The sequence below is a fragment of the Bombyx mori genome, chromosome 1, assembly GCF_030269925.1.
Source record: "Bombyx mori chromosome 1, ASM3026992v2".
NCBI lineage: Eukaryota > Metazoa > Arthropoda > Insecta > Lepidoptera > Bombycidae > Bombyx > Bombyx mori.
In genome coordinates, this window is record NC_085107.1 from 9,340,532 (window position 1) to 9,359,197 (window position 18,666).

An 18,666-nucleotide genomic window follows, 5' to 3' on the forward strand; every position below is an offset into this window, starting at 1 on the left:
GCCCTTCAGACCGAAACGCATTACTGCTTCACGGCAGAAATAGGCACGGCGGTGGTACCTACCCGCGCGTACTCACAAGAGGTCCTACCACCAGTAATTACGAAAATTATAATTTTTGCGGGTTTGATTTTTATTACACGATGTTGTTCCTTCACCGTGGAAGTCAATTGTGAACATTTGTTGAGAACGTATTTCATTAGAAAAATTTGTACCCGCCTGGGATTCGAACGTCGGTGCATCGTTCAACACGAATGCACCGGACGTCTTATCCTTTAGGCCACGACGACTTCAAATGTCTGATGTTACTCGAGTTGACATTTAAATCATGTTGTTGACATCCTTATCTCCTCTTTGACCGCGTTGACGTTGACAGCGTTAAGAAACTTAGCATGAATTCAACTACAACACAACATGTTATTGTTTTACGAAATATTCTATTCGTAGTCTCTTTATTATAGTTTTACCATATTATTATATGTACTAGTTCGCTCGTAGATAGAATAAGCCTCTTATGCTACCAGATGTAGAGGAAATAAAGGCATAAAAGCGTCTTCTGATAGCCGGTGGAGATCGCTGGATTCCTCTGTAGTTGCAGGAAGCTAGCCGCTCGCGATCCGACAAGCTAGAGATTTCGTCTCTGGCACGAGCGACTTAACAATTTTCAAATGGACAGTGTCGACACTAGATCGATGATCAGTCTTAAGAATTCGATAAACGTTCACGACGTAAGGAATCCCGCGAAGTTAAAGACGTCACTCATATTCCAGTAGACGATGACAGTTCAGACGCCAAACCAAAAGATACAGTAATGTCCTTAGTATGAATGCACAAGAATATAAACGTAATGAAACAACAAACGTAATTAACCACAGTGTTCACAATAAATCTGGAAAGATTTCGGTTCCATGAGGTAGATAGAGCGAAGACAATACTTTTTGTACATTAATATACCTACATTAAAAATCAAAACAATTAAAAATAAATTAGTATAATAGAAATTCTTAATTGACTGTTAATTATGTTTCTTGTTCTGGTATATTTAACGTAGAACAATTAACAGAATTGGTGTAGACGTTTACGTAGATGTACTTATTTGTAAGCTTGTGGTTTTTAACTTGTAATCTATGTTCCCTCAAATATTTGATCAGCAAATTGTGGATGCCGTTGGTATCCGAGATCAAAGTTCAGTGATTAGAAGTTCCATCCTGGATAAACAACGGGTGGGATCTATTAGAGGGATCTCTCCCTCCTGACGAAATTTGATGTGAATGAATTGGTTACATACAACTGAGCGTACATGCATAGAACGCGTGTGTGTGTGCGTATGTGCTCCCACCCACCACAGCGCAAACGCAAAGAGATGCGCGCGCATAAATACTCCAGCACTCCGCGCGACCACCAGTCAATCTCTAGACCGCCCCGTGAGGCGATCGAAACATTTTACGCTCCGACAAAACCTTTCGTAAATACGTTTTCGCGCAATATTCAACACTCGCATCGAGGGAACATTTCAAGGTATCGTAAACAAAACAATAACATTAATAAATTAAGTGGGCTGTTTGAGAAAATCAGGCTTTTGCACCCGAAAGGCTGCAAAGTACGTAATGTTTTTGGTGGGTGGTGCACTGAGTCGCGTGTGGAAACTTCCCGTCGACCTTAGTTAACACGTGCATTCGCAGTGCACGCGCCACTCGCCAGCCATCATCCGGCTGCATTGCGAATTGCATCAAGTTTGGCCAACATTTGTGCCGCCGACACCAATAAAGCTTAGCGAACTTAACGACAGCGAACTCATAACATCACGACTCATAGAACCCAGACGAGATTGAAAAATGTAATACAAACAAGTTATTGCGTTAACTTATACGCAACAATAACATTATTAGTTTTTTTTTTAGTTTATAAAATTGGTAAAGAGGGGATTTTTTAAAATCTGAAAAAAAATAGTCAGTACTGGAAACATGAAACTTAAAATTAACGTTGAAAGCTGAAGCAGTACCTAAAATCGTCAAGAGCATAAACAAACAAATGCTACTTAACATTAAAGATGCGAAAGTGAGTTTGTTTGTTTACGTAAATCTTAACTGCCCAGCCAATAATAAAGAAATTTTTCATACATGTTGTAAGGGTTACAATACAAAATCTCATAGAGTACCTTTCATCCAGAAAAAAAGAATTATTCCAGAGGGATATTTATTCCTGAATTAATGAGAGTGGAGCCGCGAACAAAAACTAGTAATGGAATAAAGTCATTATTGTGTAAACCATTTTTCATACTTGTTTTATAATTTTTTAATTACCCAGTCAATATCATTATTCTTGAGGTTAAATTTCTAAGACTCTATTTAAAATATGGTAAACCTAAACTAAGATTAGTATAATAAGTTTTGTTGAAAAATAAATTATTTATTTTGTAATTAAACTATTGATTAGATTTCGTAATAATAAAAACCGTTTTTTACTTGGATTCTTGTAATTTGTATAATATAAACAAAATTTAAAATAGGTATTAAATCGTGATATGAAATTTAATTTTACTTCAAAATGAATTAACTATATTTACAGAACAATAAATATATCAATGTAAAATATTTTAAATCACCATAATCATTTAATTATAACGTTTTCTAAAAATACAAAAAAAATTTGAAATTCCTTATTCATCGATGTGTTTAGTCCGCCACCGAAAATCTAATAAATAGAATACATCGTTTCCGGGAAAATCAATATAATTAAAACCATTTACAGCCGCGGGTTGTTAGTAAGAATACGTGTTTGCACATACTAAGTCACTAAGTCTTCGATCGCCATCAGTATCAGTCGTACGATATCCTCCTCTAGAAATAGACCTTAATTTCCTTATTTCCCGGTTGTCAGAATCGACCACCTTCGAATCGTACATCCAACTTTTTGGCTATCGTCTGATACTACTGAGTTTCCCTACAATCATGCACAACAATCACAATTATTATTTTGAAAATTCTCTTAATCCAATTTAGATTATTGACAAATTTAAGACAAAAACTTGAAAATAAAATAAATAAATTAATAAAAACTCGACGCGAGCTAAGTTTTATTGATTTAAATTGCTCCTACCAATTTGCAAGAGAAGTCAGCAGGTATACATGTTTTCGTTAGTACAATCAGGATCACAATAACTTCCAACAACAACAAAAATATAATTATGTGTAAAACATCCCTTCCTCCATTTGGATACTACAAAGCCTTAATAGCTTACAAACTATAGATAAATAAATCACTTCATTTTCATAGGCATTTTTCATAGACATGAGCTAAAATATTGCTTTTCCCTCCATATTACGCCATTAGTCATATCATATCAGTATTCACTGATCATAGTTTAGCAATTACGAAATTAAAGATACGAGCTATATATGTATTTAGTCTTCAGTAAGAATTAGTTTGATTCTTAGACTTCTTATTTACAAAATATTAAAACGATTCATACATACATACTACAGTCTATATTACAATTACTTAAGTTTTATCATTAAATATCATGACAAATAAAAAATAACCTTCTCGGGTATCGAGGCTCTGGGTGAATTACCTTAGATAAATTAAAGGTAAGCATTTCAATGACTGACGTGCTGTATATTATTGTTCCCGTTCGTTATCCTTCTTAGAGGTTGCCTCGTTACATGTTAGTGAAGGTCATTGTTGTAAACAACATTGTAGCTTCTCACAATAATCTCCGTTTATACTTATTAACAATACCACCTAGAGCACTTACACAGCATTATCTAGCACAACTAGTAATAAAACTCAGTGACAAGTTTCAGTTTCATGGTCTTGTTTGAAGATAAGGAAACAGTAACAATTAAAAAAAAGCATTTAGTAAATCCTTAAAATGCTCGCTCATTTTGATTTCATTTTGTTAAAGATCGAAGAACAAAAGGTCGGCCTTGTTCTTCAAAAAAATTTACATTAAAATGTGAAACAACCGCACGTGTTTGTGAAGATAACGTTAAATTCGTTCACGCGGTCGCGTAGAGGTTCAGTGTTATTAACGCGTGATTCATTAGTATCCGTAAATTTATCTTGTCTTTTCCTTTACAATATATTTATTGTTGTTTATTTTAATTATATTTAATTTTAGTACATGATAACGAACAAAATTTTAGCATTTGAAAAGGTTGGGTAGTAAATAAGACATTGCCTTCTAGCGTATTATTATTATTATACCTTTATTTGCACTTAACAATGCAATATGTCCGATTGTAAACTAGTTTTTTCTTCTTTTTTCGTTGTTATGTGGCCCCATCTTGGGTAAAAGCATCCTCCATCCTTTTCCACTGTTCCCTGCCCTTAGCCAAATGCATCCATCTTGCTCCAGCAGTCCTTATTATATCAGGGACCCATCTTTTCTTCTGTCTTCCCACATTTCGTTTACCCTTTGGGCCCAGCCATTTAGTAGTTCGGTAAGTCCATCTCTCATGCTTATATCTGGATAAGTGTCCTGCCGAGTTCCACTTTTGTTTCAAACTAAAATGAAGGGCATCAGTTAATTTAGTTTTCATGCGTAATTGAAGTATTCGCCTTTCTATTTTCTTTTCGTTGCTGTTTGCATTGAAAGACCCCAATTTACCTAGGTATATATACTCATCTGTATAGTCTATCGGGTTTTAATCCACTTTGATTGCCTTCTTCCAGCGTATATGAGATATTAACTTTTATATTTTTTTAATAACTATTGATCTTACACGATTAAATTAGAATATTAGTAGACCTTTTTAGAAACAGAGGTATTCTTAATTTAATTGGTCTATGAACTTACGTAACTCTTATTGGCAATTAGATTACTGACACACTAAAGTAATTGCGATATTAATTATATTGCCTCAATAATTACTATCAACTAAGTAATCAAATAGATGTCAAGATAAATTAAGTGATATAGGTGTTTTACAATCAGACTATGGAACATTACAGTGCGTAAATTTTTTTTGATTATTCTTGACCTAAATTATAGAACGTCTTGCGTAAACTGACGCTATTATTGTACTAAATCGCTCCATGAAACACATTACAATGATACAAAAGACGAATTTGGAAAAACGCTTTAATGGCCAAAAGCAAAAATTGCAACATTTTATCCTCTAGATAAAAGACATTCAAGCTGTACGATGGTGATTAGATGTTTTAATAGTTCGATTAGGTTACAGATTAAGTACGGTTTAATGATTATGTACTGTTTGTTATAAGCAATGGTAAGTGAGAATACGTAAGTTCACACAATCTACGTTACATTGAAGATCGTTTTGTTAATTTGAAAAATAAATACTTGCTTGTATTTCACAATAATTTTAGTATGATATTTTTAATAGCGCAACTGCGCAACGGGTTTATTCCCCCCGCGTACAGAAAAAACATACAGACAGATTAGATATTAACATTTTACGCACACGATTTTATACTCTGACATATATTATTATCATATATTTTAGTTTACACATATTGCAAGTTAGTGTTTGACCTATATTATATATAATTGTTTATCAGTCGTAAAATTGATATGAAGCATCTCTAATATACAAAGGTTTATATATTGTTACATAGTTAATGTTACTAAAATAATTGTATTAATGTTAACGGCGTTAAAAAAACTATTTCTAAATAGTAATAATTTTATAAATGAAAACATTCAAAATAATTCTACAAACTGAAATAGATTTCAGTCTATCGAGAACTTACTATTTTATTCCGTTCGAACACTGCAAATTGGGTCAGAATGTTAACACGAAATGTTTTAAGGTAAATGGGTATGAATAAACTGGCTCAGATGTTTTATGGAATGTCGTTGTGAATAAATAGACTATTCATTCCATTTTAGTTTACGGACTCTCACTTTTGATACCTATAAATGATTGAACCTAGTCATAATTGCGTTACGTATGCGTTTTATTTAAAATCTTTAAATCACTGTTTTACTTTCTTTGTCTTTATGAGCTTGACGTAAACGAACGGGCAATAGGTACGTTACTCGATGATTCAGAACAAAATGGACACAAAGAACGCTGCAAGCCATAAAATTGTTTTATTTCATACAAAAATAGAGGACAGTAGTATTTAAATATAGCTGTAGTAATTTTCCTAATTTTTGTTATGACCTTGTTCGTTATTAAATATATCAGTTAATTTCAAGTTGTTTAAACCAATTACTCTGAATATCTTCATTATATGTTTAATGGTGCATTATTTATTATTAAATTAGTAAAATATTGACATTCTGAATAAGAGCAGGGTAGGTATGTATATCGACCGAGATGCCGTAGCACGGTCGTTATGCGTGAGTCAGTCATTGCCCTCAATGATATTTTAAAGAAAATTCGACGAACATTGTAATAATAAAACCGATTTTTCTTTTAAAGAAAAAATTGTAAAGACTCAAAGTTTGCTACTATTGCGTTGTTTCACTTTAAAAGAGATTTAAGACAATCTTGATGTAGCTAAATTAGTAGTGATTCTATTTTAATAACAAATATAAATTAGATCAAGACGATATGCCGCATGTTTGATCTACGTTAAATTTGTTAGTTAAAAATTATGATAGTCGTGTTTCATTTTTTCGGGATCAAATTGGGTTAAAAAGTCACATATTCATCTTTTCAGCCAATTAATTGCCCCTACATAAAAAATGTTGCAGCCTAAAAATAGAAAAAGAAGGAGAAACCATTTAGCTCACATTCGAGTCTATAATTTTGTTATAATTATGATGACCTGTCTTATTCATTATTTCCTGGCGTATTGTTTCATTAGTACGCTTATTAATGATACAGTTGTGAACGTTGAACAGTGCATTAATTCGTCCGCAGTGCGACACAAAGAGGATGTAAGTACTTGTACTATGTTACCGATTGTTCAGACCATCTAAAGCCCTCCATTGATTCAAGTGCATTTACAATCCAATCGTTAAGCGCTGATGCAATGTATGATCTATAGGGCAATAATAACGATTCAATAATGTTAACCCAAATAGATAACAACTGTAATAAACAATCGATAATAAAATAAAATAAAACGTTTAGTATGTGTTAAAAAGAATATAAACAATAAAATTTATTAAAAAAAACATTTATTCTTATTCGTTTTAAAATACAATCTGTGTCGTTGCTTCCGCATTACAATAATCGAAATGTTTCCTTGTTAAAACCTTAACAATAGTACACAATGGCGCTTTGGTACTCCCGTTAAAGTATTCAATTTATAATGAAAAAATTGAAAAAAAAAAAACGAAACTAATCATGCAGTTGATAACTCGAGCGTCATAGATTCAGTATACAATTTATTCTTATTTACTTATTTTAATTTCAAATTGAACCATTCGGTTAATGAAATCACATTTTTTTTAAGTAAACTGGGAAGATTCCGCCCGTGTTGAATCCACACATAGCTCTAGATCTCGATGCAGACATTTACACTGATATGTTTATTTTATACTTTAATGCCTCGTATAATTATAATTAGCACCTAGTCAATGGCGTTTGAGTGAACCAGCTAATTCTGGTTTCATTTTTCACGTACCTACATGTTTCATGACTTTGTACTTTTGAGCTTGTTTATGATGTTTTGATGATCATTTAGAAAATATTATTGAGATGTTTAGGTTTGATACGTTATGTAGATTCAGACGTGAATTAATTTCTAATCTCGATTATTTTACATTAGTTTAATCATTTAATTAATCATTATTTTACCACAAGACTAACTGCAGTGTATTAATAATAAAAATGTCATTACAGATTTGTATGTACACAAGTACTAGATAACTTTAAACTAATTAAGATACAGAGATTGATCACGATAAATAGGACAACATAAAAACAAACAAAGCTACAAGCATCCACGTATTTTATAATAAAGATGCTTTTACTTTTATAAGGTCTAACGAATTCAATCGTATAGGTAAATATACAAACTACCGACTATAAAAAACTTAATATCGGTCGGTTTATTATTGATAGCTAGCATATATTTTATAAAGAACTTTTCCCATTACATAAATGACTTATTCATGTGCCACTTGTTTTTTCTTTTTTCTTTTTTCCTGCCTATGCTGATAGCCTTGAGAGGCTTTATCAGCTTCTCCTTGATGTGTAGGTGAGCTCACGGGGCTCAAACCGGAGTGTTGCTAACACTGGCCCTAGCAAGAGCAGTGCTTCGCAGAATCTACCATCGGATCGGAAACGCGACCCACTGAGAAGATCCCGTGAGAAACTCAGTGGGCTGTGTCTATGGGTTAATTTACTCGTCGAGCCCATCGTCGCAAGCGACGGGGGTAAGTGCCGCGACTTACCCTGCATTATACTAGCGAGCGTTATTTGATTGCCACGAAATGGCCGCGCCCTTTTTTCTGACTTAATTACAAAAATAGTAGCAAAACTGACTATTAATATTGTTACATACAACATACATAGTTCTTCCCATACATGTACATATATTTTAATAGATTTTCTACGCAATTAATGTAAACAAGGTTTTTTTTTCATTAGAGAAATCTTGAACTTCTTGCCACATACAATAATGCGTTGTGCAAAATTCTATAAATGGATACTAAATTTGACGTAGAAAAAGTTATCCAAATGTTTTTTGTACTTATGAATAAAGGTTTTCCTATTTTTACCGTTTGTATACCTCGAATTACTTCAACTTCATCTCCAATACAAAATACTCAACCCCAAATAATTATCGAGCGTACGCATTATAAAATAAATCATAATTTTAGACTTTGGATTACACTATGAATGTTTTTGGTTAGTTACAACAGATTTTTAAGTTTTATAATTGAGATTACCTCCTTTTGTTTTAACTCTTAATTTAATCGATCGATTAAAAATCTCGTAACATAAAGTCTTCAAAAACTCCTAAATAACTCCGGCATAAGGCATTAGAAACCACACAAAAAATTGTCTGTTTTATACCATTTAATACGACTTATATGTAACCAATATACGAAACATTATCAGAAAATAACACAAAACTCTATATTCTTCTTTCCCATTAAATATCCTATTTGGTTATAATGTCCTTATCCAAAAATCGTTTTGTAAGCGACGTGTTTGAAATTGAGTACCTAATTTTGTAGAAGTTGTGAAATGAATTTCTGTTTCTTAGTATCAAATGACTATAGTTCAAGCAATTTCATCTAGTCAGTCCAATTAGGGAATAATATCATAACCATTAATTATTTGAAATTTAGATGAATATTGGACGATTACGAAAAGATCTTTTTGTAATCGTGTCAAGGCTTTTATTGGTCTATTTTTTGGTAAAGTTAGTAATACTGGAGATTATGTTACTAATTTGCTTAAAAAAATTCCAAAGTGCATATATCAATTATATTTTTATTACCATACACGGGCGAGTTTACGGTCCATCTGGTTTTCAGCGGTTACCTTTCATTAAGGACGTCGGTATAACCAGGAGCACTGCTAAGTCACTTTTTCCTATCGTTTGATATTATTTCTAGACTAGTGTACCGGGTCTATTAGCATCGTACCCGAAAACGAAGACAAACACAAATTTGAAAAGTTTCACACAAAAAAATCAAGCATCAAGAGATAAATAATTTATCTCTTGATGCTTGATTTTTTTGTTTGTTCTAGTAATGTTTTTTCAATGGCCCGCGCACTCAAAGTATTGAAATAATCGAAATAATGAATTAACTTACGTATTGGAACCACGATCTTAATGCGTGATTTGATTATTAGCTTCTTAGTAAATGAAAAATTAGATTCATCTTTGTTTAATGGATACATTGTTCAATATTCTCGTTAAATAAAAAAAATCGTTCCAATAATATATATTTTTTTACATTTTAATGGATAATCAGCTGTCGATGTGTTTTAAATGTGCTTGTAAATATTTTAGTCATTCACAAAATCAAAATATTTTTAATTTAAATTCATTCGTTTGCCGTTCCATAAGTAGGCAATAAGCGTACAATAAAATTAAATGTCAAGGAGAAACATCTTAATTTTGATCAGTTACGATTGCCCGTCATTCTTTTTCATACATTTTTATACGAAATAGTAAGATTCTTAATATTTTTATTTTTATTTACAGACATAATCGTGCCTTACCTGTTTCAAAATGGCTGATACAGCGCATACCAAAATAGAAGGTGAGTGATTATAACATTGTGCATGGGTCATTTCTAAAATTACTATTTCCGATCGGCACGAGAAAATACCATAGACTGTATGGCATTTATGGCAATAATTTATATAGTATTCACTATTAAATATCACAATTTTTTTGTTGAAATTTATTTCATCTAATCAGATACACATTGTCCTTCTGTCAGTAAAACTAAGACGTATTTCGAGAATGGGCGTGGTAGGAACATTCGAGTATATTATTTATTCGCATCACAAATTAATATTGGATTTCAAGTTGGTTTCATTATTTATTTTACATAAAAGTTGAAGCGCAACGCGAATTACGTGATTACTTTACGAAGAAAATCTATCTTTGTAACCAGCAATTCTGACTATAACCTGGTATGTAATTATATCTTAATACATTGTAGGTACTATCCGAAATAATATTAGCGGTGTCGTAACTCCTCTGAAGGCAGAAACAACTTCAATAAATTAAAAAGAACATAAATAAAATATTATTAGAGCATATTCTAACATAAACACAACAACAACAATAGAACTTAATATAACAAACATCGGCTCGATCGTAAGCAATGTTGAGGTTACACGCTCAAAATTGACAGCAAATTGTCATTGATCATTTCAAAACAAATTATCGTGGTTACGTGCATAGATTGGCTTTATACAATAATGAAATCTTCTGTTTATAATACCCCGATGACCGCAATATGAATCACTTTTTGTCTTTGTTGAAACATTGATTAAACATGCACGTAATAATATATCAGTTGAATTAAAAATTGTGGGTGTACTAATCAGTCAGACGCGAGAAGCCGACAACCAATAACAATATATTTGATATGCAAACAACAGAAATGGTAGACCCAGTTATCGATCATCGACCCTGTCAGTATCCATTTCAATATACCAACGATGTCTATTAATAAACGTGTACCCTTGGGAGTATAACTGGAATACGTATTACAGATAATCCGAAGATTCTATCGGGGCCGGTTTTAACCAACTCCCCGAACGCAGTGCTGTCCAAAACGCTACTGAGTCGATACAATGATCTTCCACTGCCGGCTGACAAGATTCTCGCCACCTACATTTGGATCGACGGCTCTGGCGAACACCTGAGGTGCAAAGATCGCACCTTGAATTTCATACCTAAAGCTCCCAAAGGTAAGATTCAATCGAAATGTATTATTACATCATTAAGAAAGCGCGTTTTTCGAATTAAAACGAAGAATAGATATTTGATTATCTTCAAAAACTGCCATTCTATTTATCTAACTATTGAAGAATAAAATATATAAATATATAAATGTCACAGTAATTATTGTTGTAACATAGTCACCTGATGACGAAACTGCTGTTGTAACTAGATCGTTTATATTGTATGCATCCTCTCACAGCTAATTAAAGTAATTAGAACAATTTTACGTAAATTGTTTGACCTCTAACTACATTGTGTGTGATTAACCACAAAAGTAAAATATTCAGGCTAAAACAATGCTATTTAAAAAACAGCTATAATTGTGTTTCTGGTTTTTCGGAGACAAAACTCCTGAGAATGAGATCCGCTTTTTACGTACATATTTAAATTATGAATTTAGTGATTATTTGTTCAATTAATAGACAAACTAAGTCGAATCCTCGAAGATTATAATGCAAGAGCAAAATCGAATGCTAGAGAATGGAAATTGAAGAACGAAGTTCATTTTCTAATACATTACTATCCGAAAGATCAAGAAGGTCCGTCAGGCTATGAATCTAACTGTTCACCGAAAAATGAACGCAAGAACAGCTTTGATGAAAACTTTTCAGGTTTCGGCAATCTTAGAAATGTTGAATGTCGCAAACATAGTCTGTTGTTAGCTGTAGTTTATGGAATGTAGATATATAGACAAATGTAGGGCAAATGTAGTTTTGTTATTGTCTCAATCGAATGAAACTAATTAGATTCTTCTAGAATTATTACAAATACGTTTTACATCATGTTATCATTTATTTCTTAACCATAAGTTTGTTATAGATCTGCCTATATGGAACTTCGATGGCAGCTCAACCAACCAAGCTGATGGGCACAATTCTGATACCTACCTCGTACCTCGTGCTATTTACAAGGATCCATTCCGTCGAGGAAATCACATCCTCGTTATGTGTGATACGTATAAATACAACATGGAGCCAACAGGTACTGAATATTTCACTTTAGAGGTTCATTTTGTTAGATAATCATCATTATGAAACAACCTTTATCTCGTGACAACGATTAATATGATTTACCGTTAAACGATATGTAAAAGTACTTAATTTCTAATAACACACAGAGAGCAACAATCGCATCAGTTGTCAAGAAGCTTACGACAAATGCAAGGATGATGAGCCCTGGTTTGGGATAGAACAGGAATATATTTTACTGGATTCAGATCTGCGCCCCTTCGGGTGGCCCCCGGGTGGTTTCCCCCCACCGCAAGGGCCATACTACTGCGGTGTCGGTGCCAACAAAGTCTTTGCCAGAGACCTTGTCGAAGCCCACTATCGGTCAGTTCTAAAACATATAACTTATGTTAGAAATGTTTGAATTTTCAGAAACTCTTTATAAATGTTAAAACAAATAATCGGATATCTATATTAATCGATCAAAGTTAAATTGACTCCATCGACAAAATTTTACAAAATATCACGTAAAAAGAAATCCTCTGTTATTTCGTAAACGATCGAAGTACTAAATATTACATTGTTTCTGCGTCTTACGTTATTGTAATGTGATTATAAGTAAAATGTTACATGTAAAATAACAAAACTTTAAAAACAAAACGAATTTACGAAAAACGAATTACAGATGCTGTCTTTATGCTGGCGTACCGATTGCCGGTACAAACGCTGAAGTGATGCCTTCACAGTGGGAGTTCCAAGTCGGTCCCTCAATTGGAGTGCATGCTGGTGATGACCTTTGGGTCGCTCGTTACATTTTGCACAGACTAGCTGAAGAATACGGTGTTATTGTTACGTTTGATCCTAAGCCCGTTCAAGATTGGAATGGATCTGGCGCTCACACCAACTTCTCTACAAAGAAGATGAGAAATGATAACGGTATCATGTAAGTATCCTCAATTATGTTTGTTCTTAGGTTATTCAAACACCAGCTAATATTTCATTATTACATTTACAGTGAAATCGAAAAAGCGATTGATAAACTCTCCAAAGTGCATATGAAGCACATTAAGGTTTATGATCCTCGCGGTGGAAAAGATAATGAGAGAAGGCTGACTGGTCTTCATGAAACTGCCAGTATTAATGACTTCAGTGCAGGTATGCAGCTTGTTTCAGACCGCTCTTTTTATTGTTATAAGATATTGGTTCGATACAGATCGTAAATGTATTAAGGATTTATTTATTAGAGGAGATTACTCGAATACGAGTGGAAACATATCATGTTATTGTGTCGTGCAAAGAACTTCCGACAATTAATAGCATCATTTATTCACACGACATAAAGTACAATGAATCTGTTGTCAATTTCGCTTTTCGAAACTTTGTATAAAATACTATGCTATAATATTCTATTCTGATTTTTTTTTGCTAGTTCGTATTTCAGAAAAGCAGTCCTATTGTAAAAAATATGTATTTTTTTGGTGCGTGGTGTTCATCGGTCTTAAGTAACTCACCTTCTTTCTTTCCGTGGGTGTCCCAAAAATGATTAAGGGATTTACTGCACCGGTGGTTACCGCCATTTTTTATAGTTCTAATGCGAAACAGTCATGCTTCACGAATTTAAAGAACAGAAGTCTGATACCCCGAGCGGATTTCGCCAAATGGCTCATTGGTAGTTTATTTGTTTATCCAAGAATTCTTTTTTTAAATACAGGCGTGGCTAATCGTGGTAGCAGTATCAGAATACCTCGCTCTGTCGCTGAAGATAAGAAGGGTTATTTGGAAGATCGTCGACCGGCTTCAAACTGTGACCCGTACTCTGTGATCGATGCGCTCATGCGTACTTGTATTCTTAATGAATAACACTGAATAAAATGATGTATAACTCACTGTTGCGCCACGTGTCACCTAAAAACTGCAACTCACCATACGCGTAGGGTAAATTGATTCCTCTAAAAAGAGGAATAAATGGAACGGTACAAAATGGAATATAATAAACGAAGCCTTCATAAGCACTGCACAATAATAGGTATTTAGACAGACACGTGATATATAATGCGCTTAATAATGGACCATTTAAAGATATTAAAACTATAATCGTAATAAATATTTCTACGAATATTATGTGATATTTAAATTGTTACTTTCATGTTAAATAATTTAATCGAATAAGTAATCACATATCATTATTTGTAATAAATTCATTTAATACAAATAAAATTAATACTATTTACTATTGTTTACTGGACGATCGGGACGATCAGAAAAGGTGACATTGGAACAACTTACTAATTCATTAGTATTTTAGGACCTAATAATAGACTAGTATATAATCTAAACATTAGAACTAACAAAGATAGTATAAACACATTGTTGAACATAATAATATGAGAACTAACATGATGTTATTAAATTATTTATAAGATATCTGTTTGTGAAAGCAACAGAAAACTCGGAGCCTTTTTGAAACATGAGCACTTATGAATAAATATCTAAATAATGAATAATTACAACTATTTGAAATATATTAGCGCACAAAGTATATTCGCGTATTTTGGTTATTTTTTTGGTTATTTGTATCTTTATATGCTATAAAGTTGCTATTAATAAAACTATTTATATGTTACTATATAAAATATAAGACGTTAAAAGAAATAAAGTATAATTTTGTTGTACTGTTCGTGGTGGTTTTATTTAGCTCCGAAATAATCACACTCTCCAGTGTGAATACTAAGGTAGCCTTCATCCCATACATACTTGGACCTGATCACACGATGGCCTTCTGTTCATCTACTAGAAAAAAAAAGTACAACGGAATTTCTTGTTGTTTTCACACTCCCTATATTATTTAAAACACGTGATTTGTTGAGAAATGCAACTCAAATTGCTCCAGAAAAAACCGGCTAGACTACTTTGACCAGCCAGTATGGTCTCTACCAAACATGGAACATCTGGTGAAGCAGTACTACTGGTTTGTACCTACCTACTTGCTTTCTTGAGACTGCGTGATAACGGTCCTCAATTATGGTCCCAGGTACTTAAAATGAAACATTTATTGCCAAATATTTTTCTCTCGACGATACAGATAAATCCATACAAATAACAGTAATACGCTAGTCAACGAATTTTCGTAATATTACCACGTTCTTTCCACGTAGGCATTTTTGTAGGAATAGAAGGACCGATGTTATTTTGATTACTTTATTTTGCCAATTAGGTGTTTCTTCAGGCCTAACCGAGCTTATTAAAGGATTAGTATCTGTAACTGTAATTTTAATGGAAAATGAAATACAAATAATGTTGCTGAACAGGGCTTCTTGGGTACGTCCAAAAATACCTGATAAGTGTCGGTAAATTCCCACCAAATTTTAACTCGAATAATATTTAATTTCGTTTTATCTCGTTTCATTATATTATTTTTATTATAATTTCACATCAAATCAACATTTTTCATTCCACTCCTGTAACGTATCTGTCGTTCTGATCAAGAGAATATCGCGAAGCCTGTATTATATTATAAAGTGACCAAATATTAGGGCTAGGTCTCAAAATGTGTGGAATTGAAATGAGTTTTTATGGTGCTATAATTTTAAATACTGTTATTTATACCTTCACCTTGTATATAACAAACCTTAACCATACAACATTAATCACCATATCTTAACACACCTTGCATTAAATGATAAAATAGACCACACGAATTCTGCTGCTGTCCAATTTTAATAGAATATTTCTTTTTCAGAGGTGATTTTTTGCTCGGTGTCGTATTAATTTCGTATAATATCGTATTAATTTGAACAGTAAAGCTAAGCTTTCTTTGAAAATATTGGAATTACCTCTACAAAGAAAAAGATTAAGAACTTCTTATCCGTTCGAAGACTTATTCTTCACAAAGCCAATATGGTCAGTCTCGCTGATATTCGATTATTGTCATTAATTGAAATCTACGTAATAAATTTCATTAAAAGTGGTCTGAGGAAGTATTGAGATGACTCCACAAATCGCAAGCGAAACGGATTTTCACCACCACCATTGAGGTTTCCGACGATGAACCTCCAATGATTATTTTTGCTATGAAAAACTTGTCTCTGGAATGAACTCCTCTCCTTCATGCTTCGTAACTCTATGAAGTGTTCATATTCGAATTATATAAGAAACGAGTCCAGAAAAATAATAAGCGGCTTGGTCCGCATTAGTGACGGCGATGTCCATTAGCGACAAGGTAACGAATTTCGATAAGTGCTGAGTCAAAGATATGCTCGTATCTGTTTGACAGAGATAGAAAATGAAAAATCTGTTTTCGCGTGAAAATTGCGTTGAACCAATTAATTTTAATGAATATTCGTTTCAATTATTTTTTTTCAGAATTTCAAAGTGCTTGGAATGATATCTATATATCTAATCTAGAGATCTAATCTATACTTACATTTAATTTAAAAATCACTTAGAAGTTGATCATACTTTATTAGCTAAAATCCATTTATAGTAAGTAAGTACTTAGTTATTACTGAGCATTGTGATAAAAAATAAACAAAAATTGTTTAATGTTTCCTGTGTTTGAGTAGTAACTCTTATTACATCGTTTTGGTACTCCGAGTGCATTTAATTGTGCTAAAGTGAATATTTCGTTTAATAAAGTTTTTGCGCAAGTTTTAAGTCATCATTTAAGGACACGTTTTCAGAACAGAAACAATAGCGTTGGTTTAATAAACCATTTTAATGAAATCAATATATCAAATTCCTCAGTTCTTACAAAAACCTATTTGAATTTGAAAATTTCGTATTCTGTACAAACAGTGAAATAAATAGAAAAAAATATATTATATAATTTATTTCACATTTATGACATGGTACCTTTTTTATATTTGATTTTCAGTGGCTTCCTTTTATAATCGTTACAGAATAATAAAATGGTTTCTCAATTTTTATTGTTCAAGTTTATGTAGGTAATGTTGAAATGTAAATCTTAAATTTAATTACATTAATGTAATTTTCCTACTTAAGTAGATATTATGTGTTTTTGTTTTTTTTTGTGGCTTTGTTTCGTTATCTATTATTTTAAGAAGGTCACATAATATGAGGTTATAATAATATTATTATAAATAAGCCAGAGCTTAATGTTGCTTTTTACTCTAAGCTATTGAATTATTATATTCGTCGTCGTAAATATTAATCGTAAGTAAAAACTAGGATAAAGCAAAAAATGCTCATCAAGCTTATGCTTATCGCTTTTAAACTAATGCTTCATTTGAAAACAATTTTATTGTTATTATTGATATTTAATAAAATTTAAAGTATTAATAAGTTGCCTAAGTTTATTTACTTGAGATGAAACGACACAAAAATCATGCAATTAATTTCCTGTCGCTTCCGAAGGTTACAATCATATTATCTCGAATCAGCACTCACACCGCTTACGCAAAAAAGTTTATATTACCTGATTTGAACTATGCAAAATACGGATAAAAGAATTCACCAGTAGGTAAGGTACCAAACTCAGTAAACTGATTCAATGAAAAACCATTGCCGACCGTAACAAACGACATATTGACATTTGCATCGTTGAACTGTTGGAAGAAATTGTAAAAATTAGTATAAAAAGTACCTTAAATTTTAGCAGGAATTACATTGGTTAGTCGGTGTGCAAACTTAAAGAAAATCTGTTAAGTACCTACCCTTAAGGTAGGTTCACGATCTGAGATAAATTTTATTAATCAAAGAATCGATTTTTAAACCAAAATTATAAAAATGCTCTTTTTACGGTTTATTTTCTCATTTATAGTTTTTATTTTGGTTAAAACGACATTTGTAATACTTCAGTTTTTGTATTCAGGGACGCCGATTCGATAAATATTATAAAAATACTTTTAATCATTTACATACATTTACAAATCGGGAAAATAGAAGTAATTCCAAAAAAAAAGGACTTCTCACCGATATTAACAACTGAAATCGAGGCCTGATTTTTAGATCGGATAGAAATCAACATTTTTGAAAATATGGAATGATTTATGGTTCAATCAATTGATTGCTAAAATAATTTATAATTAAGTGGACGCACTTAAACACGAAAAAAATACAATCGATAAATATATGAATAATTACAATAGGCTGGGGTACCTTTCATCTTATCTCAACATCCTTCAACCTAGGAACCCAAAGTCTTTTTGTTTGTAGTTGAAAAATAGCTGGCAGTTGTTGTTGTTGGTTGATTGCGTTTTAATTAACCGAATCTTATATTACAGGAATTGTTGACTAGTATTACATAAAAAAATCGATAAAAAGACCTTGATCTTGATTTTATTGCAAACACTTCCGACTTAGATTTGGATCGATTTAACTGGGAGAGAACTAAGCATTATACGAGCACTTGGTGTAA

General features: G+C 32.4%; 1 protein-coding gene and 2 long non-coding RNA genes across 6 annotated transcripts; 1 reads left to right on the plus strand and 2 right to left on the minus strand.

The window, feature by feature from the left end:
- The first annotated feature begins 830 nt into the window (after positions 1 to 830).
- LOC101738265 (glutamine synthetase 2 cytoplasmic) lies at positions 831 to 14,967 on the plus strand. 4 transcript variants are annotated; one of them, XM_021350410.3, is made up of 9 exons: positions 1,355 to 1,515; positions 10,087 to 10,144; positions 11,112 to 11,309; positions 11,766 to 11,954; positions 12,163 to 12,324; positions 12,461 to 12,674; positions 12,976 to 13,233; positions 13,306 to 13,445; positions 14,002 to 14,967. In XM_021350410.3, exons 2-9 carry the CDS (start codon positions 10,114 to 10,116, stop codon positions 14,148 to 14,150), a joined length of 1,341 nt encoding a protein of 446 aa, XP_021206085.2. In that variant the 5' UTR covers positions 1,355 to 1,515; positions 10,087 to 10,113; the 3' UTR covers positions 14,151 to 14,967. The 4 variants fall into 4 exon arrangements, with proteins under 4 accessions (XP_004929856.1, XP_021206085.2, XP_062524822.1 ...); XM_004929799.5 differs by lacking the exon at positions 11,766 to 11,954 and having other exon boundaries at positions 831 to 1,515; XM_062668838.1 differs by lacking the exon at positions 11,766 to 11,954 and having other exon boundaries at positions 1,390 to 1,515; positions 10,087 to 11,030.
- On the minus strand, positions 4,182 to 5,064 carry LOC134198967 (uncharacterized). Its single transcript, XR_009973274.1, has 2 exons — positions 4,799 to 5,064; positions 4,182 to 4,506 (listed from the first exon to the last, which is right to left on the minus strand). It is a non-coding gene; the product is annotated as an uncharacterized LOC134198967 (long non-coding RNA).
- LOC134198968 (uncharacterized) lies at positions 13,999 to 18,096 on the minus strand. The gene is made up of 2 exons (XR_009973275.1): positions 17,963 to 18,096; positions 13,999 to 17,854 (listed from the first exon to the last, which is right to left on the minus strand). It is a non-coding gene; the product is annotated as an uncharacterized LOC134198968 (long non-coding RNA).
- Between the last annotated feature and the right edge of the window lie 570 nt (positions 18,097 to 18,666).